The sequence below is a fragment of the Macaca mulatta genome, chromosome 3, assembly GCF_049350105.2.
Source record: "Macaca mulatta isolate MMU2019108-1 chromosome 3, T2T-MMU8v2.0, whole genome shotgun sequence".
In the NCBI taxonomy this organism is placed as follows: Eukaryota; Metazoa; Chordata; class Mammalia; order Primates; family Cercopithecidae; genus Macaca; species Macaca mulatta.
This window is the reverse complement of record NC_133408.1, coordinates 14,575,451-14,597,740: the sequence shown is the minus strand read 5'-3', so window position 1 is coordinate 14,597,740 and position 22,290 is coordinate 14,575,451. Positions and strand designations below refer to the sequence as shown.

Sequence of the window (22,290 nt, the reverse complement as noted above, 5' to 3'; positions counted from 1 at the left end):
AAAATTAATGCCTCCCTACTTGCCTAATCATTATTTTAACAGCTACATAATATCCTATCAAGTAAATGTACTATAATTAACTAACGAAGCTTTCCCCTCCTGCTAGAAAATGTTGCTCATTGCAAATGTTCCAATAAAAACATTATTTCCTTGGGATAAATTTCTAGATATGAAATTACTGGGTCAAGAGTAAGAACATTTTGAGATCTATTGATTCATATTGCCAAAGAGTTTCCCATAAGGACTGTACAAATTAGACTCCCACTAGTGATGTATGTATAGAATTTACTACAACTTTCTCAGCCCAGAGTAGCATGTTTTTAAATTGTATAAACATTAACAGGAGTTAAATGGTACTGCTTCATAATTTAAATCTGGCTACTGAGCACTTATTTATTCAAAAGCTGATTAGCCAGTGGATAGACCTGCAAACTATTTTTTGCAGAAAAGTAAAAAGGAGTATGGACATAAAACAAACAGAAATTAGGCCGGGTGCAGTGGTTCACACCTGTAATCCCAGAACTTTGGGAGGCCGAGGCAGGCGGATCACCTGAGTTCAGGAGTTCAAGACCAGCCTGGCCAACATGGAGAAACCTCATCTCTACTAAAAATACAAAAATCAGCTGGGTGCGGTGGTGGTTGCCTTTAGTCCCAGCTACTCAGGAGGCTGAGGCAGGAGAATTGCTTGAACCCGGGAGGTGGTGGGTACAGTGAGCCAAGATCGTGCCATTGCACTCTAGCCTGGGCGACAGAGCGAGACTCCATCTCAAAAAACCAAACCAAAACAAAACAAAAACAAACAAAAAAACTAACAGAAACTAGTTTTGCTTTTAGCAGCAGTTCAGAAGAAAGTTCAGTCAGTCTCAATCTGATACATTAAAAAGGACTACAGGACCATTTTTCCACTTACTTGAAGACTCATTTGCAAAATAAAATTACCTGTCTGTGAATAAACTTGGAAAAGGTGGGAAACTTCTGTTTCTCCTATTTTTTATATTTGCAAATGGAAAAACTCCCTCTTCAAACAGCGATGTCATAATAAGAAACACGACTTAGCTAACTCCTTCTTAATAATCATCTTTAAAGATGGCCCATTCTTGCGGATTTGGTTTACTTCTGAGAAATACTTTTGAGTACACACCTGGACGGAGAACATTCAATGAAGATAAAGCATTTGAAAAAGCTCCACCAGTCTTCGGCTTTTCTTCCTCTTTTTCACTTTCCATATCCATTTCATCTTCACCATGTTCACTGATGATAACTCCATCTTCTTGATTTGTATCCTTAACATGTCCTGTTTTGTCCAAAGGTTGTTCACCTAAATTTTTGAAGAATTAAAATATATGTAAAATAAAATTCATAAATTAAGAAAGCTTATTTCTATGGTATTGACATCAAAATATTTAATTTAAAAAAAAGGAACTTTTCATTCAATTATGGGCTCAATCCAGTAAAGCTTGAATTGTTTTGTTTATTAAAAACTCAAAACTCTTGAGTGCATGAGTATGAAATAGCATAACAGACAGGATTAGGTAAAAATAATACAGAAGATAAAATAAAGGATGCATTTGAGGCCCCGCTCCATCCCATCTTCAGTTGATTTTATCAAAATGTCAACAATTTATCAAAACTGTTTCCTCTAAACTCCCACAAGGAACTGCTTGTACCTCTTTTAAGCATTACTTCATTTTATGTTAGTATTTCATTAAACCCTAAGCCCATTCAAGGCAACTCTGTTATGAACAAAGCACATTTGCAGTCCAGCTAAGTCTCTTAGTAATGGACACTTACATGGAATACCTTCTTAGCTCAAAACCACGTGCCACCTATCATCTAAAGAGATAAGATCCCAGCAGTCACATGTACACTGTGCAAGCCGGACCCACTACCATGACTCAATGTTTAGGAGTGGATGTCTGACTGAAGCAGAGGTAACCGACTCTCTTTCTGGGAATCTGGAATCAGGACTGAAACTAAAGGCTACATGACACTAAGAAGAAAAACCATATGTAAACTAGGAAGGGAGCTGAGGAATGGCCACATTGTGCCATCTGGACAGAGAAGAGAGTTTCCTAATTCTCAGTTCTAATCCACTCCTGAGGCCCATTTCAAGATTGCTTTCCTGCCATTGGCATCCAGGAGGCACCACTACATCTTAATGATAAACTGCCCTGGTTTACATTGCTTATAATTAAATAATCCTACTACAGCCAAATCAAAGTGTTTCACCTTGAAGCAATGAACCTGGTAATACAACAGGCACAAGGAATATACTGAAGAAAGAGTAAAGCAAAAGTTTATTCTCAATATGAAAGATATTTTTCTGTCATTTCCTTAGAATGTTCCTGTCCCCAAAACTACTTCAAACTTCTTCCTTCTCAAACCATACTGTACTCCCTTAAGTAATAGTCCCAGAGATAACATCCCTCCCCTCTTTTTAACTTTACCAAGAAGATTTCAGGTCACCTCTTTTAGGCTCTTTTTTTTTTTTTTTCATTTACCATTTTCTCATTACCCAGACTTCCTTCTGAAGTGGATTCTGAAGCTATAAGATTTTAAAACTAACTTTATCACATTATTAGATGGAGTAAAAACTACCTATTTCCTTTTGCTCTAAACTCATGCTAGGCAAGGCATGGTGGCTCACACCTGTAATCCCAGCACTCTGGGAGGCCAAGGCCGGCGGATCACCTGAGATCAGGAGTTCAAGACCAGCCTGGCCAACATGGTGAGACCCCGTCTCTACTAAATATACAAAATTAGCCGGGTGTGGTGGCACACACCTGTAGTCCCAGCTACTCAGGAGGCTGAGGCAGGAGAATCGCTTGAACCCAGGAGGCAGAGGCTGCAGTGAGCTGAAATCACCCCACTGCACTCCAGTCTGAGCAACAGAATGAGATTCCATCTCAAAAACAAAACAAATAAACCCATGCTAAACCAATGGCTTTTAATGGACTAAAAACAAAAGTGCAAAAGGTCTACTACATCAGATATGCTTAATGAACCACTCCTACAAATTTTAAGAGTCAATGTTACATTAAATTCACAAGTATTTGCTTATGATTGAGCAAACACAAGTCCAAAGCATGGTGATATGTGAATGTTAGTGGTCACGTGTTACCCTTCCAAACATCTCTATACAGATGTTAAATAACCTTTTTCAAGGCTCCATTCATGCCTTCAATTTCATTTACTACTACTTCAGGAAACCTGCTCTCACAATTATTATCCACTTCACCTTAAACCTGGTCAGGCTCTCCCTCTCCTCTTCTACAAAGAGGCACAGGCTTCTCTTCATAAAAAGAGCGCTTTCCCACTTGACTCCATTGGTCCCTCTAGTGATTGCCTATGTCTCTCTCTGCCAAACTTCCCAAGGAAGCAGTGTGGACCTGCTGCCCTCTACTTCCTCACCAACTTTTGTGCCTTGACCCTACGAATGGCCTTTGATTTCACCCAACCTAAGCTCAGCAGCTAACCCAATGGCTGCAAGCATGGCTAATTCATATATGACAGCATCATTAAGCAATTTAGCAAAAGGTGTTCCTTCTTCCAAACAGCTCTGAGGGCACTGGGTCTGGTTGGTGGGCCACTCTCACCCAGTTAGAAGCCCTCTTCAAGAGAAAAGCTGGGCAATCCTGCCAACAGCCCCTCCTTGGTCCTCACTTTTCCTGACTTTTCTTGTGCTAGTTCACACAAGCGACCATCATCTTCCTGAAACCTTCTTCCCTTTTCCTCTTTGGCCTTTCTGATTCTTTTATCTCTTTGGTAAATCCCTTCCTCTACATGTAAGCTTACTAGAGTAGAAGTCTTTGGTCTTCAGGAATTTTTCCTTTATATAAGGCTCCCTCATCAATTCCATCCACCTTTAATTATCACCGCAATAAGCACTACCCCCAAATCTATATCTCTATTCACTGGCTACTTCCACTCAACTTCAAGTTAAAAATTGAACTCATTATTTTAAGAATATCAGAAAAATGGGGTTCTCAAGTCAATACCGTGGTTATTTTGAAGTTAATTGTCTCTGCCTACTAAAGAGGGTTGAAGGTAGGAAGAGTTCTGATTGTCAATGACAGACCTTCATTTCAGTGTTAACAACGACAATCTAAAATACAATCAGACTCTGCCTTCAGGGAGGACATTCATTGGAGTTATCCGGTGAGTGGAGTATCAGAATTAGGTGAGGGTAGAAGGAAGGAAGCGGTCAGAGATGGCTTCCTAAACTTCACACTTGTTTCCATTTCTCAACCCAACAATAAATGGCAACTAATATGGTTTGGCTGTGTCCCCATTCAAATCTCAACTTGAATTGTACCTCCCAGAATTCCTACGTGTTGTGGAAGGGACCCACGGGGAGGTAACTAAATCATGGGTGCTGGTCTTTCCCATGCCATTCTCATGACAGTAAATAAGTCTCACGAGAACTGATGAGTTTATTAGGGGTTTCCGCTTTTGCTTCCTCCTCATTTGCTCTTGCTGCCGCCTTGTAAGATGTGCCTTTCACCTCCTGCCATGATTCTGAGGCCTCCCCAGTCACGTGGAACTGTAAGTCCAATTAAACCTCTTTCCCAGTCTTGGGTATGTCTTTATCAGCAGCGTGAAAAGAGACTTAATACAGCAACCATGACAACAGGCCTTTCTCAGTTGTCACTCATCCTGACCTTTCTTCTACTCTCTCATTATAAATAACTGGTCTCAAGAATTCTGGGGAAAATAAGGCAGTCTCCTAGACTCCAAAATAACCAGTTCTCCTAAAAACATTCCTCCTTCCACTTGCCTTCGCTATTCCTATATATAATTATTCATAACCAAGTCACCCTATGGTTTGAGTGTCCCCTCCAAAGCTCATGTTGAAATTAATTACACTGTAACACTATCAACAGGTGGGGCCTTTAAATGGCAGTTACAACCTGAGGAGATTAATGCTGTTATCCCAGGAGCTGGCTCCTGATAAAAGGGTGAGTTTGGCAGGATACTCCCTCTCTGTCTTGGAGGCTCACCTGCCCTTCTACCATGTTATGACACAACATAAAGGCCCTTAGCAGATGCCTGTGCCATTCTCTTGGCCCTCCCAGCCTCCAGAACTGTAAACCAAATAAACTTCTATTGTTTATAAATTACCCAGTCTGTAGTATTCTGTTACAGGAGCAGAAAAATGAATTAAGACACTCCAGGTCAAAAGCTCAACTTTGACCGTTCTTTTAAATCCAACATGGCAAAGTGTACATCAAGCCTATCAATTCTTCCCTTGGAATGGTTCTCAAATCATTCTTTCTTTCCACTTCTCCCCCTACAACAACAGAAAACATTTTTAACTCACCCAGAATTTCCTACTAAGTCAGTAGAAGCCTTTACTCTTGCTCAACTGTGAGACCTTTTTAAACCCACTATTAATGGATCAAAGCTGGCCCTTGAGTTTAAACTGCTTTAGACCTCCAATCTCTCCTCATGCTGCATATTAATACCAGGCTAAAGTTTCAAAAGGCATTTATCATGTCATCATCTTGGCAAGCCACTACAGCAAATGTAAACCCTTACTGGATACTGAACATCCTTCACAATCTGTCAACGTGTCTTTCACATGAAACCTCTAACTACTTCCTTCACAAATCATCTACTCAGACCTATCAGGTGTACTTGTTCTTTTCCAAAACGGCTTTAGTCATTTTAATCCTTGATCATAATCCCAATACCTTCCCTTTCGGAATTTTAATTATCAAAGATCCATCTTCAAGTCCCACTTTTTCCATCAAGCAGTCCTCTCTCCTCTGAAAGCGTAGCTATCCTTTGGAACACTGATTGAACATTTTGGCAAACACTGAATCCTCTTACACGGTTATGAGATATTGTCTTCACAATCAGATTGTAAATTTGAGATACAATGCCATACTTTTTCACATTAAGCCTGTGAGCATCTGGAAAGTCATGATTCTCTCATTAATTCCATAAAACAAAACAGCATTTGCATGAGAATAACTCAGATTATGGAATATTATACTGGATCCACTTTCCTAAAGACAAAATAACTGCTTAAAGTTTTTTAAACTGAGGTTTTGAGAGACGTAAGAGATGTCTGTACAATACAACTGCCTCATTATTCTAAGGAGTCTTCATCTAGTACCAGATAAGGCTGCTGAATGGAAGTAATACCAATATTAAACTTAGGGCTTTCCTAAAAGTTCTGTAAGAATAAAATCCACTGTGGAAATACCACCAAGGAAATTGCAAATCTGTCTCTACAAAACACAAATACAGGAATTTGCACAACACTCCTTCGAACAGGAATAAACCTGTGTCTTAGGCTGAAATGAGAAACCTTTCTCTGTTCAACAGCAGTCTGCACACAAGAAGGAAAACTGTGAGAGAATCTAGTCATTGCAGCAGAAATGTTCCAGTGGCAACAATTCTGTCTTTTTAAAAAATACATTTACAAAGCAGTTGTGTTACAATTAAATAACAGAATTGTACTGCTACTCAATGAGGGCCCTTGACAACCACGGGGTCCACCGAATGAGTTCAGAAGATATATAGCAAATCACTGTGAGAAAGAGCTTTCATTTTGTCATTTCAAAAGAATTCAATTAGTTTGGTACTTACTTTCAGCTGATGAGTTGAGTTCTGTCTTAATCTTCGATTTTTCAAGATCTTCTTTATATTCCTTCTTGAGCAATTTTACTATCTTTTTGCTATAACTTGATTTCTTCACTTTGAAAACTTCTTCATTTTCTTAAAAAGGAAATTAAATGAAGTCTGTAGAAACTATTTTCTGAAAATATTTTCCCTTCTTTCACATGATCTTACGTGCTGTTCAGATAAATTCTCCCAAGTATATATACTCATATGCCAAATTCATTGTATAATTATTTCAAGTCTGTCACAGACTCCAAAAACAGAGGTCAACTTCCTAAATTACTGTGAAGTAATGAGATTTTGAGACTTTTTAAAGGACTAGCACATGTAACTTCACAAAATTTTCCTACTGTCTTCCTTAAATCATCTATTTAAGGAGGGGAAAAAATCATTCAAAATGTTTCTGAAAAACCACATCATCAAGTTATTAACGAATCTGAAACAAAGTATCTAAAATAAAAAGGTGCTGTCAATTCTGAGTAACTACATCCACCATCAGCTGACATAGTTGTTTTAAGGCTAAGGTAAGAGCAAATCACTTTTCTTTGATTTGAAATTTTAAAAGTACTAAATACTTCTAAAAAATAGCTCATGTATCTCAAAAACAAAAATCTGTCTGTACTCCTCACAAACCAAATAAAAAGTAACAGAAATGCCAAAGATAAACTGCCTACCTTACTGGAAACCTGAAAGCCTCTCGAATAAAAATGCAAGTAAGAGTTCCAAAACTTGATTTCTTTTTTCGTAACACGGAATTAATTGGGTTATGCACATTCAAATGGTCAGAAGAAAAGATTTAAGGCTCATTTAAGATCAGCAATCTAAATCCACTGCAGCCTGGTCTCCCACAAGGAATTGGAGAAACTGCCTTGCTTTTACTATTACACCGTCTCGCTTCACTGTTCCCAAAGTCAGTGCGAAGAAGGCTGGGTATTAGCTACCCGTAATTACTTTTATGGGTAAACTGAGGCTCAGCGACTGCAAGGGACTGGCCCAAGGTCACTCAAAACCAGAGCTGCAACTCCAGGCTTCTGTTCCCTCTCCTAGTATTACAAACCCAGCCTTCATGGTCGAGGATGCCTGGACAGAGGCTCCAAGAAGTGTGGGCGCAGTGACCTACAGTGGGCTCGGAAAGCATGCCGAGAGCAGCCAGGGGACCCACACCAAGTTGGCTCTGAAACACGCCAGGCAGAAAAAAGGCAGGACAGGGAACACCGAATTTCCCCCGAAACATTCAGAATGCCCAATCTGAGCTCCCGCCGCGTGGAGTAGGAAATGCCCAGGAAGACGATGCAGAGGAGGTGGTTAAGAAAAGGCTGGTGGCAGCGCGGGAACGCGTCCCTTGCCCGAGCAGAAGGCCGGAGGCTGGGGAAGATTCGCAGCCGGTCGGGCGGCAGGGGACTCCGTTCCAGGGCTAGGGGGCTGGGTGTCCAGAGAATACGGGGGCCGGGTACTGGGGCCTGGGTCGGGGATGCGGCCGTCTAAGGGCGCCCGAAGCGCGGACTTTACCTTCCTCCTCGTCCTGGAAGCTGAGCAGGCTGGCCCGGGGCATCTCTTTGTTCTCGCGAGGCCTCTTGCGCGTCTTCAGCCCGTTGCCGGGCTCCGCGCCGCTGGGGAAGCAGCCCCCGGCCTCACCTCCGAGGCCCGGGGTCAGCGCGGAAGGCGGCGGCGGCCCCGGGCCCAGCAGCGACTCCCCCCCAGGGGCCCTGTCGCCGCCGCCGGGGCCCGCCTCTTCGCCAGTGCCCGGCGGCGGCAACAACGGCGGCGGCTCCTGCTCCTCATCGCGTTCCCGCTCTTCCTCTTCGGAGTCGTTCCGCTTGCGCACGTTCACCCGCCGGGCCTTTCGGAACATCTCCGCGGCCCGCACGGCGGTCGAACACCCGCTTCCACACCGCGGTCCCGGCAGCGCCGAGCTCGTGACAGCGCACGCGCGTTCTCCCCAGCTCCAGCCGGGTCGAGTCCTCTCTGTTGCTACCGCGCACCCCACGAGCGCGCATGCGCTTGTGCTCCCACGCGCTCTCAATACTCGGGGAAAAAAAGAGAGGGAGCGAGAGAGAGCGAGCGAGCCGCACACCTCTCGCGAGAGCGTCGGCTCTTTGCATCTCCCTCTGTCGGATTGGAGGACTATTAGCTTGGAACTCCGGTGTTGTTTGACAGGTCACAAAGAGGATCATAGAGATGAGAAAAAAGAGTTGTCCCTCAGACTGCGCTGCTGCAGTGCGTCTTCGCACTTACGCGGAGCGGTTGGGTGAGGAATCCTCCGGCCAAGCGGAGGAGGGGAGGGATCAGAGAGAGAAGCGGCTTTGGGGAAGGAAAGTGTGGTCTAGGAGGTGAAGTAGTCCTATCCAAACTTTGACCGGAGGTGTGACTATTGGTAATCACTAGTTACTCTTGAGTAATACTTTGTACTTCTACAGCTTTATAGCTACAGAACTCTTACAGAGACATTGAATTTTATTTATGATACAATGTTAACTCAGACATTGAATTTCTTTTATGATACAATGTTAATTCAAAGACATTTGAGTTTCTTTAATGATACAATGTTACTTCAAAGACGTTGAATTTCAGTTATGATACAATGTTACTTCAAAGATACTGAATTTCATTTATGATACAATGTTACCTGGCTTGATGTTCCCTGCTCCCCAGTCTCTCAGTAACAAAGAAAGCAAAAGTGTTTTCGTAAGAACGCCAAGTTTGCTAGCAATTCTTTGAGTAAATACTTTCCGAAGCTTAGTGAGTTTCAGAAACAAGTGGAAGGAAAACCGAGCCGGGGGTGGGGAAGGTTGTGACAGTTCTCAGACGTGGGTGACAAAACCCTCAATGGCCACACCTTCACAGGGTGATTGCTCCTGAGGTTGAACTCACCGGCTTTCCCTGTCTCCTCCCCGAACTTGAAGTTTTTCCTTCTGGCGTGCACCTGTGTGTGCAAATTCATTTTGATGTTTCAAAATTAAAAGGGTATTCGGTAGAGTGAAAAAAATCCACCCATGTCTGGAAGACTGTTCACTTCCTCAGTGTCAATGTTAACAGTTTCTTATGATCCTCTAAAGATGTTCTGCAAACATAAAAGCAAATAAATACGCATATTTTAATGTGTTCCCCTTTTTACACAGATGGTGTGTAAACAGTGCATTTTTAGCCTACCATAAATTGGAAATCTGCCCATATCCGTATATGAAGGTTTTGTTTTGTTTTGTTTTTTTGAGACGAAGTTTCGCTCTTGTAGCCCAGGCTAGAGTGCAGTAGCAGGATCTCTGCTCACTGCAACCTCCGCCTCCCGGGTTCAAGTGATTCTCCTACCTCAGCCTCCCGAGTAGCTGGGATTACAGGCACGCGCCACCACGCCCGGCTAATTTATTTTTGTATTTTTAGTAGAGACTGTTTCACCATGTTGGCCAGGATGGTCTCAATCTCTTGACCTCGTGATACGCCAGCCTCGGCCTCCCAAAGTGCAGGGATTACAAGTGTGAGCCACTGCGCACGGCTTTTTTTGTTTGTTTGTTTTTAGTAGCTGCATAGTGATTCATTGTTGGGATATACCATAATTTATTTAGCCAGTTCCATAAACATTGATATTTAGATTATTTCTAGTCTTAATCAGTGCTGTAACGAAAAGCTTTGAAAAATTGTCACATCTGGAGGATGAAATAGAATTGGAATTGCTTGATCTCAATATGTGCATTTATGATTTTGCTCCTTCCAAATTTATTTTTATAGCAGTTATGCAGTTTGTACTTATATCAGCAAACATTAGGATGCCTGTTTGCCCACACCATCCTGTCGAAATTTCAGTAACAGTTAAAGTCCAGGTTGAAGCGGAAGATCCCGAGCACTCCAAGCATTTCTTTTTATTTTATTTATTTATTTATTGTTTGTTTGTTTGTTTGAGACGGAGTCTTGCTCTATAGCCCAGACTGGAGTGCGGTGATGATCTCGGCTCACTGCAACCTCTGCCTCCCACGTTCAAGCAATTCTCATGTCTCAGCCTCTCGAGTAGCTAGGATTACAAGCATATGTGACCATGCCAGGATAATTTTTGTATTTTTGTTTTGTTTTGTTTTTTGAGACAGAGTCTTGCTCCTCTCACCCAGGCTGGAATGCAATGGCACGATCTCAGCTCACTGCAACCTCTGCCTCCCGGGTTCAAGCGATTCTCCTGCCTCAGCCTCCCGAGTAGCTGGGATTACGAGCACCCGGCACCACACCCGGCTAATTTTTGTATTTTTAGTAGAGATGGGGTTTTACCGTGTTGGCCAAGCTGGTCTCAAACCTCTGACCTCGTGATCTGCCTGCTTTGGCCTTCTGAAGTGCTGGGATTAAGGCATGAGCCACCACACCTGGCCTAATTTTTACATTTTTAAAATTAGATTTGACGTGTGCACAACTAGGACTCAGTTTTGGAGCTAAGCGCATCCTCTATAACATGAACATTTTCTTCTAGTTAATAGGAAAGGTTAATAACATCTGGCTTCCATTCTACTTATATTACTCTCAGTTCTTATATTCTGGCTGTTCAGCATTGATGTCAGTTCTGATTCCGACAGACTGTTTCACTAGTGAAATTGAACTCCCTTTTCTAATTATGGAAGATTCAAATTGTGCCTGGTCAGCCTCCAGACACCTGAGCCAAGAGAAAGATTTGCAGTAAAATGATTAGGGTAGAGGTAGCAAAAATAAGGTCCAGAAGCAGAATATGTTATTTTGTTGGCCTGAAATTTCAAAAATTTCTCCCAGTGTAAAAGTGGTGATTGGATATGAACAGAGGGAAGAGCACCTGCCATTTTAAAGTAAGTCACAATACAATCGTGTCACTTGATGGGGATACATTCTGAGAAATATGCCATTAGGCAATTTCATCACATACTTACACAAACCTAGTGGTATAGCCTACCGCATACCTAGGCTGTATGGCATAGCTTATTGCTCCCAGGCTGCAAACCTATACAGCATGTTACTGTACTGAATACTGTAGCAATTGTAACACAATGGTAAGTATCTGCACCTAGACATAGAAAAGAGACAGTAAAAATATGGCATAAAAGCTTTAAAAATGGTATAGGGCATTTACCAGGAATGGAGCTTACAGGACTGGGGGTTGCTCTGGGTGAGTCAGTGAGTGAGTGGTGAGTGAATACGAAGGCCCAGGATATTACTGTACACTGCTGTAGATTTTATAAACAACTGTACACTTAGGCTATGCTAAGTATTTAAACATATTTCTTTCCTCAATAATAAATAGCTTACTATAACTTTTATAAGCTTTCTTATTTTTTAAAACTTATTTTGTTGTTGTTTTGTTTTGTTTTGTTTTGTTTTTGTTTTTTGAGATGGAGTGTCACTCTGTCGCCCAGTCTGGAGTGCAGTGGCACGATCTCAGCTTACTGCAACCTCCACTTCCCAGGTTCAAGCAATGAGACAGAGTCTCGCTCTACCCCCAGCCTGGAGTGCAGTGGCATGATCTCAGCAACCTCCACCTCCCAGGTTCAAGCAATCATCCCCCCTCAGCCTCCCAAGTAGCTGGGATTATAACCATGCACCACTATGTCCAGTTAAATTTTGTATTTTTAGTAGAGATGATCCACACACCCCACAAGCTCCTGTGTTGGCCAGGCTGGTCTTGAACTCCTGACCTCAAGTAATCTGCCCACCTTGGCCTCCCGAACTGTTGGGATTGCAGGCTTGAGCCATTCTCTTTACCCTCTGAAGGACTGAAGTAAATAGACAGTAGACAGAGTAAGAGGGAAAAAAGGCACACAAATTTATTATATGCACAGGAGCATCATAGGAAAAAGTGAGTACCCAATAACAGAATGAAATTTAGAAGCTTATATACCTTCGTCAAAGAGGAGAGAGAGGGAAGGATATAGGTAACTCAAGGTTGAGAAAATAATTTGGGGGAAAGATGAATAGGTGATAGAGCCTGTGCCAAGTCTGTCTGGGCATGGTGTTGACCTTCAATCTCTTGTCTTGGGATGCAGTCAATCTTCCTTGATTGATGAGATTCCTGGGGAGGAGACTCATGACAATTGAGTTTCTTTTTGGAGGATCTATCTTTAGGCAGGTATGAGAAGTTCAAAGAGCCTCTCCCTGTGCTTTGGGAGAGAAAGAGGGGCCAGAGACAGGAGGGCAGGAGAAGGTCAGGGAGACCCTGGTTCTGAGGTCCTTCTGTGGTTTTCCAGTCTCCTGTAGTTCAAAGTACTCAGCATGCTAAAGTGGCATGCTTTGTGGTATTGTGAGCCCTAACAGTGCCAATGGCCGTTTAAGTATCTTTATCATTAGAAAATGTGTAGGGACTTCGGGGGCTGAGGCAGAACATCTTCCTGCAAGATGATTACAATGAACAGCTTCAAGGTGTCTTCTGTAGTAAACTTTTCTTCAAACATTTCATGTAAAATGAGCATTTGAAATCATTTTATCCAGTTCAGTATTTTTTATCTTCTAGTGTTACTATGTGAAAGAGTATTATTCAGAACTATAACCATAGTATAACTAGATATTTATATTACATTCACAATGGACACTTTATATTGTACATCTAAGAATAGTGTGACCAATGAAACAGCAAAAATAGCAATCTATGCACCCTTCCTGAAAGAACCCACTTAGTACCTGTTGGGTCAGTATCATTCATACATCATTGTCCCTTTTGGAAAAAAATTTGAAGCAGATATATTATGGAAGACAACAGTTATAAACATGCCCTCTAGGTATAAAACATAGAATAATTGATGTTTCTTTTTTTCTGTATTGTTTAGTGTTACTAGAGGGCAGCAAAGTCATACAATAAACATCCAGTAAGATTAGACTGTGATTACATAACAGAATCAGATGCAGCTTTGAATTTGTTAAAAACTACAAATGGACTTTAAAAAGTAACTTTTTCCTAATTATAAAAGTACTGCTTGCACATTTTAGAAATTCAGAAAATACAGAACAATACAAAGAAGAAAATAAGAATAACTTATAAACTAATCATGTGGTTTAAATCCTAAAAGGTATTAAATGTTAATTTTTGGTTCATTCCCTTCCTGATTGCTTTAGTCATTCTCTGCTCAAAACACCTAGACTGTTTTCTGTTTTCCGCACAGATACAGCATCTATTTATCTACAGTAATGTTCTGTGTATTTTTTAACTAAACGGTATCATACTCTATGTGTTGTTTTATAACTTGCTTTTTCCTTTCAGCTTGGGATTTGCAGCTCTTTTAAGTATGTATAAATATACCTCATTCATTTTCCCAACTTTGTATTTTGGAAAAATTCAAATGTATAAAAACAAGCAGAGCTAGGCGTGGTGGTTCACACCTGTAATCCTAGCACTTTGGGAGGCTGAGGTGGGCAGATCAGGAGGCCAGGAGTTCAAGACCAGCCTGCCCAACATGGTGAAACCCTGTCTCTACTAAAAATACAAAAAAATTAGCCAGGTGTGGTGGTGCATGCCTGTAATCCCAGCTACTCGGGAGGTTGAGGCAGAAGAATTGCTTGAACCCAGGAGGCAGAGGTTGCAGTGAGCTGAGATTGTGCCATTGCACTCCAGCCTGGGTGACACAGCAAGGCTCCGTCTCGGAGGAAAAAACAAAAAACAAGCAGGAGGCTGGCATGGTGGCTCACGCCTGTAATCCCCAGCACTTTGGCAGGCCCAGGCAGGAAGATTTCTTGAGGCCAGGAGATCGAGACTAGCCTGGGCAACATAGCTAGACCCCATCACTATTAAAAAAACTAAAAATAAAAAAATTAGCTGGGTATGGTGGCACACACATGTAGTCCCAGCTACTCAAGAATCACTTGAGTCCAGGAATTAGATGTTACAGGGAACTGTGATCGCACTACTGCACTCCTTCCTGGGCGACAGAAAAAGACCCTCTCTCAACACACCAACACACATAAAAGCAAGAATAATACAACGATTACCCACATATCCTTCATCTAGATTCATCACTGTTAATATTTTGCTACATTTGCTTTCTCTCTTTAGCTTTGCTGAGTCATTTCAAAGTTACCTGCGGACATCCTGATACTGCAGCCCTCAATACTTCAGTGAGTATCCCCTAAGAACAAGGGCGTTTCTCTACATACCCATAATACAGTTATCACACTCAGGAAGTTTTACATTAACATACTACTGTTATCTAACATCGAGTTCATATTCAAAATTCCCTCACTTATCCGAGTAATGTCTTTCATGGCTGTTGTTTTATCCCCAATCTGGTATCTTGTAAAGATTGTGCATTGCATTTAGTTGCCATGGGTATTTAGTCTCCTTTATTCTAGGACAGCCTATCCTTTCCTTTTTTCTTCTTGTCTTTTAACTTTCATGACACTGACTTTTTTTTTTTTTTTTTTTTTTTTTTGAGACAGAGTCTTGCTCTGTCACCCAGGCTGGAGTGCAGTGGCGAGATCTCAGCTCACTGCAACCTCTTCACCTCCCAGGTTGAAGCAATTCTCCTGCCTCAGCCTCCCAGGTAGCTGGGATTACAGGCATGCACAACCACGCCTGGCTAATTTTTGGTATTTTTAGTAGAGATAGGGTCTCTATGTTTGCTATGTTGGCAAGGCTGGTCTCGAACTCTTGACCTCAGGTGATCCACCCACCTTGTGCTGGGATTACAGGTGTGAGCCACCATGCCTGGCCAACATTGACATTCTTGAAGAGTCCTTATCAGTTGTTTTTGTTTTTGTTTTTTTCTTTTCCAGAATGTCCCCTATTTGGATCTGGATTACACAAGTTTGACATTTTTTGGCAAAAATCTTACCTAGGTAGTGTGTCTTTCTCAGTGCATCACATCAGGCAGCTTATGGTGCCAATTTGTCCCATGGTAAGTTTTTTTTTTTTAATCTCTGTGGGTACATGGTAGGTGTATATGTTTGTGGGGTACATGAGATAGTTTGATACAGGTATGCAATGTGATCATGGAGACACATGGGGTATCCATCCCTTCAAGCATTTATCGTTTGTGTTACAAATAATCCAATTACACTCTTTTAGTTATTTTAAAATGTGCAATTCAGTTATTATTATTATTGACCATGGTCACCCATGGTAAGTTTAATCACTCAGTTATGGACCTTTCTCCATTGTAAAGGTCCTGCTTGTAATTAATAAGTAATCTGTGGAGTGATGATACTTTTAGACTGTGTAAATATTCCTCAGAATTTCAACCAATAATTTTAGCATCCATTAATGATTCTTTTCAGAATTCATGATTACTATAGTATCTGCAAAATGGTTATTTGGTATTACTCTCTATTACTCCTTCTAAATTTATTAGTTGCCATTCTTCTGTAAATCAGGCTTTCTTTTCTCCTTTCCCACTTTTTTTTTTTTTACTTTTTTAGTGACAGTACAGATTCATGGAGTCGTTTTCAAATCAATATCTAAAATCCATTTCTGTAATTGATCATTTTGATGTCTATATTGTCCCTAATTTGGCCAGTAAAACTCTCTGCAATGGCTTCTGTATTCTCTTGCTACATCGCCATCAGCTTTTTGACCTTATTTTACTTTCTGTTACAGTAAGATGTTTCAAGCTCACTTTATGTTTTTGTTTCTCCAGACCCCTGGAATCAGCCATTTCTTCAAGGCCCTATTTTTGTTTGTTTGTTTGTTTGTTTGTTTGTTTGTTTTAGTGGGGAATGATGTTGAGAAACCACAATTTAGGTATCAGTTGTGTTCTTTGCCACAGGGGTGTCATTGCTTCTAGGCTTTCTCAGAGGATAAAGCTAAGACATACGTCTTAAAAAGCATGAGTTCGGTCAGGTGTACTGGCTCACACCTGTAATCCCAGCACAATAAGGGAGGATTGCTTGATCCTACGAGTTTGAGACCTGCCTGGACAATGTAGTGAGACTTTGTCTCTACAAATAATTTTAAAAATTAGCCAGGCATAACGGCATGCACCTGTAGTCCCAGCTACTTGGGAGGCTGACGTAGGAGGATGGCTTGAGCCCAGGAGGTTGAGACTGCAGTGAACTATTAGCACACCACTGCACCCCAGGCTGGGCAACAGAGCAATACCCTGTCTCAATAAAAAAATTTAAAATAAATAAATAAATAAATAAATAAATAAGTCATGAGTTTGCACTGATACCTTTAATTCCAATCCAACATCCCAGGCGGCTGCTTCTTCCCTCACTTCATATTTCCTACCATTACAACTCTGGATGGACCCCCAAAAACTTCAATGTATTTACTTTTTTGCACAATCCTATAAAGTGGTTTTAGAATTGTTGTACCAATATTATCACCACCAACAAACCTACTAAAGTTTATAATTTCTTTGCATTTTTAAAAGCTAGTAGTGTTTTATTTCTTTCACAAAAAAATCTTAAAATAAATGTGGCAAAATGTTCATATTTGTCAATTCTGGATGATAATTACATGAATGTTAGTCATACTATTCATTCTTTTCTTTTTAAAAAATTGTTATTGAAGTATAGAATGCATACAGAGAAGTGCATTTATATTAAGTGAAGAGCTAAATGAATTTTTACTAACTAACATATGTGTATCTGTGTGTGTGGTGCTTCTCTATGTAGATATACAAAAATATAGTTGTTGTTTTCTAGCTTGTGTAAATTTTAAGACACATTACTAAATAGTACTCAAAGTGATTGTACCAGTTTGTTCTCTTAAATAGAGACTGTTTGCCTACAGGCACGACAAAATGGAATATCAAATAACTTTACTTTTTGCCAATCTAGTGGATGAAATATTAGTTTCCTATTGCATTTCTCTTGTAGAGGTAATTTTTTTTTGTTCAGTTATTGGCTACTTGTTTTCATCTTAAAGTGAATTGCGTGCTTATTTCATTGTTTTTCTATTAGATTGTTAGTCTCTTTGTTTTCCACTTTAATACTATCTAATTTAACATTATGATATTTGTCTTGGGTATGATATTTGTCAAATGGTTGCCCATTTTTATGGTGATTTCTTAGTTATATACTAAACTTGGGATGGATTATTCATGAGTTTTTCGGAAAGGAGTGGGGGTGGGCAATTCCCAGAGCTGAGGGCTCCTCCCCTTTTAGACCATATAGGGTAACTTCCTGATGTTGCCATGGTGTTTGTAAACTGTCATGGCACTGTTTGGAGTGTAGCAGTGAGGGTGACCAGAGGTCACTCTCATCTCCATCTTGCTTTTGGTGAGTTTTGGCTTCTTTACTGCAACCTGTTTTATCAGCAAGGTCTTTATGACCTGCATTTTGTGCCGACCTCCTATCTTATCCTGTAAGTAAGAATGCCTAACCTGCTGGGAATGCAGGCCAGCAGGCCTCAGCCTTATTTTACCCAGCCTGTATACAAGGTGGAGTCGCTCTGGTTTAAACGCCTCTGACATTTCCCCCATCCCTTTTATAAGAGAACCCTTAATCCTAAGGGTTGTAGAGAGATGAAGGTCCATCTTTTGTAACTTCTGGAGGCTGAATGGGGCGATGATATTCCTGCCTAACTATTAGGGTCTCAGATCCAGGGTAGAGAGGAGTTCAGTCAGAGAAAGTCTCAGTATGGTGAGGGCCATTCATAACTCTGACTAAAGGCAATATAACTAGTTTCCAGATTTTGGAGAAATTAGGTAAAGAGAAACAAACATGCTTCACATTTTGTTCACAGGAGCATAATTTACTCAATTGTTGAAAGCTGTCAATAGCTCAAAAGAAAAGTTTCCTTGACTCCAAAGTTGGCCAGTCAGTGTTGTTCTATTTCCTTTGGGTCAGGGGTCTCCTTAGTATCATCCCTTCGCGGTTGCCATAAAGATGTTACCAGAAAGCAGTCCTAAACCAGACCCCAAGAGAGGGTTCTTGGATCTCACATAAGAAAGAATTCAAGGCGAGTCCATAGAGTAAAGTGAAAGCAAGTTTATTAAGAAAGTAAAGGAATGAAAGCATGGCTACTTCACAGGCAGAGCAGCCCACCTCCCTTTTCTGTTGGAGAGCTGGTGGTTAAACTTTTATTAGCACACCACTGGCTGAAGGCGGCAAGCTAGTAGCCCCAGGCCAGATAGGTACCATTGACATAGTTTGTTTGACCCACATGATATTAATTAAAACAAACAGACAAAAATGCTGAATGGCATGCCACATTTACAAATTGTGAGAATTCACATAACAACCTGGAATACCTCATTCTCTTGAAGGATCAGATCTGGCCCCATCAGATTTTCCCATGGCAGCACTCAGTGGGAGCTGAGCCACTATAGAGCTTCAGGTGGGGCGTGCACCCTTACTTAACCACCATCCCACCACTCCCTGTTGTCCCCCAAACCCTGCAGCTAAGTGCCAAATGCCTTTTATCCCCATGCCTGTGCTGTGGATTTTCTCTGCCCATTCTTCATCCCACAGCAGCACAAACTGAACCATACTTTTAGTCCAGAAATCTGAAACCTCAGGCTTGATTTATAACTAAATTAGTTTTCCTTTTCTATTGATTTAAGTCCCATTAACTCACAAGTATTTCTCAAAAGACTCACTTAAAACGTATGTGAAAGGGCTTTGAAACTATTAAAAGCTACCAAATGGAAGATATTTATAGGAGGCATATACTTTCTAATATCATTTAATTTTATACTTTATTAATAAAAATTATTAAAATTCAATTTGTTATATTTTCAGTAACTAATGACAGTGAATATATTACTAATCTTTTCACTTGTCTTTTCTTGCTTTCCTTTCTCCTCCTTTTTCCCCCTTTCCTTATCTTTTTCTATCACTTTAACATTATCTGAAGTACAATGTCAGTAATGAGGTCACATTTTTCTATTAAAATTAATACTTCGGTCTTTGTTTTGGCCTAATTTAAACACTGACATGGACCCATGCTAATTAGCCTGAATGGCTAAGTCCCCCACCAATTAAGCAAATGTAGAAATTGCAGGTTATTTCAGTTACTCTATGTTAAGGTTAAGAGGAAAAAAAAAAAAAAGTGATGTATGTGATCTAAAGTCATTAGCCCCAGGACATCCTGTTAAGTCATGGACTATTTCTTATCATTATGGCATCATGAATGCAATAATGTTTCAAATTCATTCCACTCCAGGTTTAGACGTTTGTATCACAATTGCAGTGGATTTTTTTTTTTTTTTTTTTTTTTTTAGATAGAGTTTCGCTCTTGTTGCCCAGGCTGTTGTGCAATGTTGCAATCTTGGCTCACTGCAACCTCCGCCTCCCAGGTCCAAGTGATTCTCCTGCCTCAGCCTCCGGAGTAGCTGGGATTACAGGCATGTGCCACCATGCCTGGCTTATTTTGTATTTTTAGTAGAGACAGGGTTTCTCCATGTTGGTCAGGCTGGTCTCAAACTCCCGACCTCAGGTGATCCGCCTGCCTCGGCCTCCCAAAGTGCTGGGATTACAGGTGTGAGCCACTGCGCCCGGCCATTTTATAAAACTCACAGTCCCAAGACCTCTGAAATCAATTATTCTCTACTTAGAGGAATTCCAAGCAATTTCACAAAATGAAACAGAAAAAAATTAAGGCAGTATTTTGAAAGAAGATATGTTTCTTCTAGGGTCACCTCCTAGGAGGAGCTCCACTAATCAGTCTCTAGGGTGTATTGTTTTCTCCATTTCTGACGGGATGTTTCCCTACAGGCTCCTAGTTGCAGAGACCAAGCCTAGCTGCCTCCCAAGACATGTCCCTGGATGGAATCAAGTTGGTTTTCGGGTTTCTTTTTCTTTTGTTTTTCAAAAGTGCGCTGGCCGTTGGGCACAGAGCAGAACCGAGAGCTGGTTATTGGTGTGTGTGGCTGTGTTGCAAATGGAGCCTGCAGAGAGAGGCACAGTTGTGGGTAGGGATACCTATCTCATGGCCTTATTTCCAGATTCCTTCTGCAAATTATCCATCATTTGCCAAAGTTCCAGGCAGCTGGACGCAGTTATTATGTTAGTAAATAAATGTGACAACATAGCTTTTGTGGCTTGGCATTGGGAAGGTTTTAAAATAAGAAAAGTCAGGAAAGTTGTTGGCAATGCTGGTAACGTTTTCAATACTATATGATTTTAAGGACGAGTCCCTGTTGAAAAGAGCCATATCTAAGAATGAGATATACATACATGGCTGCCAGCCTTTGTGTAACCACATGGGCTTCTCTCTGGAGTCACTGTCCCCAGCACTATGGATGAGTAGGCTCTGCTCTGGGAAGGGATGCTTGGCCTCCATGTTGATGCGCAGCCTCTGCAGACCACAGATAGCCAGGTATTCAGTGGGGAGAGTGTTGGCGCTGCACAGGGAAAGCTTCAGGTCTTGGACCAGCGTGAAGTTCAGCAGGCGGCCCAGTGCAGATGTGTCCGTGAACCAGATGGTCAGATGGCCATTGTAGCTGGTTCGCCCCACCGCAAGGGGCAGGACAGTTTTACAGCTGCACATCAGGTTGGCCAAACTGTAGTCACAGTCCCGGATGTCCGCAGAACAGCTGCAGTTCCGAATGGTGTTTTCCTTTGTGAAGATAAGCGTGCTGTTCTTCTGACCTTTGGTGAAGCAGTTAAGTGCAAAGATGCCCAGAGCGCTGATCAGAAGGAGACAGTGCCTGCGAGGTGGTGCCATGCTTGCCCAGCGTGGGCCAGCGTGTTTATCCCCCACCTTTGTGAACCAATTTGTTGGAACTCACCTGAAAGAAAACAGGCAGCTTTATCACAACCTTTCATTTGAAATACACAGTTTGTGGAAAAGGAACCCCAGAAAAAAACAAGTTGTAAACATTTCTTTCTCACTATTCTAGTAACTGTTTCTTGAGCCGCAGGCAATACTTGCAGCCCAGGCACTGGGAAAGCTCTTTTCTCAGCACCTTATCCAGAGACAGCAGCCAAACCTTTGAGCTCTGCTCATCTGAGGTGTAAAACTCCCAGTGATGTCGGCTGACAGTGAGACCAGCATGTCAACAACACAGCCAGAGCAATGCCAGAGCAGATGCCAGAGAGGAGACCTACCGCATCCTATCTATGGGCAGGGATTTGGAGTTGAGAGAGCACATTCTTCAAACATCCAATTACTAGTATCAAGTGCCCACAAACACCTGAACATGCATATGCTTTCCTCCCCCTCAATATCTGACTTCCTGGAATTCAGGAGACAAACACTTCTTTGTTGGATTCAGCTATCCAAGCACTACCTATTACACAACATAGCATGAATACCAATGAAGCATTTAGTTAATGGTAAGCTTTAATTTCTAAGTAGATAAACATGCCTTCCATCCCCACTGTATTAATCTGTTTGTAGGTCCATTCATCCTTTTCAGGGCCTCCTACCTAATGTACCTAAGTAACTGTGGTAATAGACAACAAAAATACTAATCACCCACTGATTAATCACAATTATTTTGATTTAGCTACTCTTATGCCAGAAGAAATTTATGGACTGATCTTGTCAATTGCAGGGCTCCAAAACAAAACCATATATAGGAACTTCTAAAAAATCTAGATAAGGTAGGGATGCATGGGTCATTTAAAGAGCAACACCAATGTCCAGTTTTGGGGGAAAAGCCCTACAGTGTCTGGCATATGACAGATGCAGGGTCCTCTTTTGTGGTGTGATTGGAATGAGATCTGAACATCATGGCAGAGCGTACCACATTTCAGTTTGACGAAAGTAATCGCATTCCCCCAATGACTGAAGAGAGAAACCAAACAATACAATTCAGTCCATCTCCATTTGCTGAGTTCCAT

At 41.4% G+C, this 22,290-nt stretch overlaps 2 protein-coding genes and 1 long non-coding RNA gene across 4 annotated transcripts in view; 1 reads left to right on the top strand and 2 right to left on the bottom strand.

Annotated features, from left to right (window-relative positions):
• The window catches only part of PAXBP1 (PAX3 and PAX7 binding protein 1), a 37,640-nt gene extending 29,002 nt beyond the window's left edge, over nucleotides 1–8,638 (bottom strand). For both annotated transcript variants that reach the window (XM_001094648.5, XM_001093817.4), the window contains exons 1-3: nucleotides 8,140–8,638; nucleotides 6,598–6,726; nucleotides 1,142–1,318 (exon numbers count right to left, since the gene is read on the bottom strand). In XM_001094648.5, the coding sequence (XP_001094648.2) occupies nucleotides 1,142–1,318; nucleotides 6,598–6,726; nucleotides 8,140–8,482 (649 nt within the window). In that variant the 5' untranslated portion in view covers nucleotides 8,483–8,638. The remainder of the gene's footprint in view (nucleotides 1–1,141; nucleotides 1,319–6,597; nucleotides 6,727–8,139) is intronic.
• Nucleotides 8,639–8,921: 283 nt separating this feature from the next.
• The window catches only part of LOC144339670 (uncharacterized), a 14,919-nt gene continuing 1,550 nt past the window's right edge, over nucleotides 8,922–22,290 (top strand). The window contains exons 1-3 of the long non-coding RNA XR_013414940.1: nucleotides 8,922–9,004; nucleotides 14,612–14,673; nucleotides 15,331–15,452. This is a non-coding gene — a long non-coding RNA (uncharacterized LOC144339670). The remainder of the gene's footprint in view (nucleotides 9,005–14,611; nucleotides 14,674–15,330; nucleotides 15,453–22,290) is intronic.
• Nucleotides 20,292–22,290, bottom strand: part of EPCIP (exosomal polycystin 1 interacting protein) — a 20,354-nt gene continuing 18,355 nt past the window's right edge. Inside the window, exon 2 of the mRNA XM_001093585.4 lies at nucleotides 20,292–21,233. Within this exon, the coding sequence (XP_001093585.2) occupies nucleotides 20,510–21,169 (660 nt within the window). The 5' untranslated portion in view covers nucleotides 21,170–21,233 and the 3' untranslated portion in view covers nucleotides 20,292–20,509. The remainder of the gene's footprint in view (nucleotides 21,234–22,290) is intronic.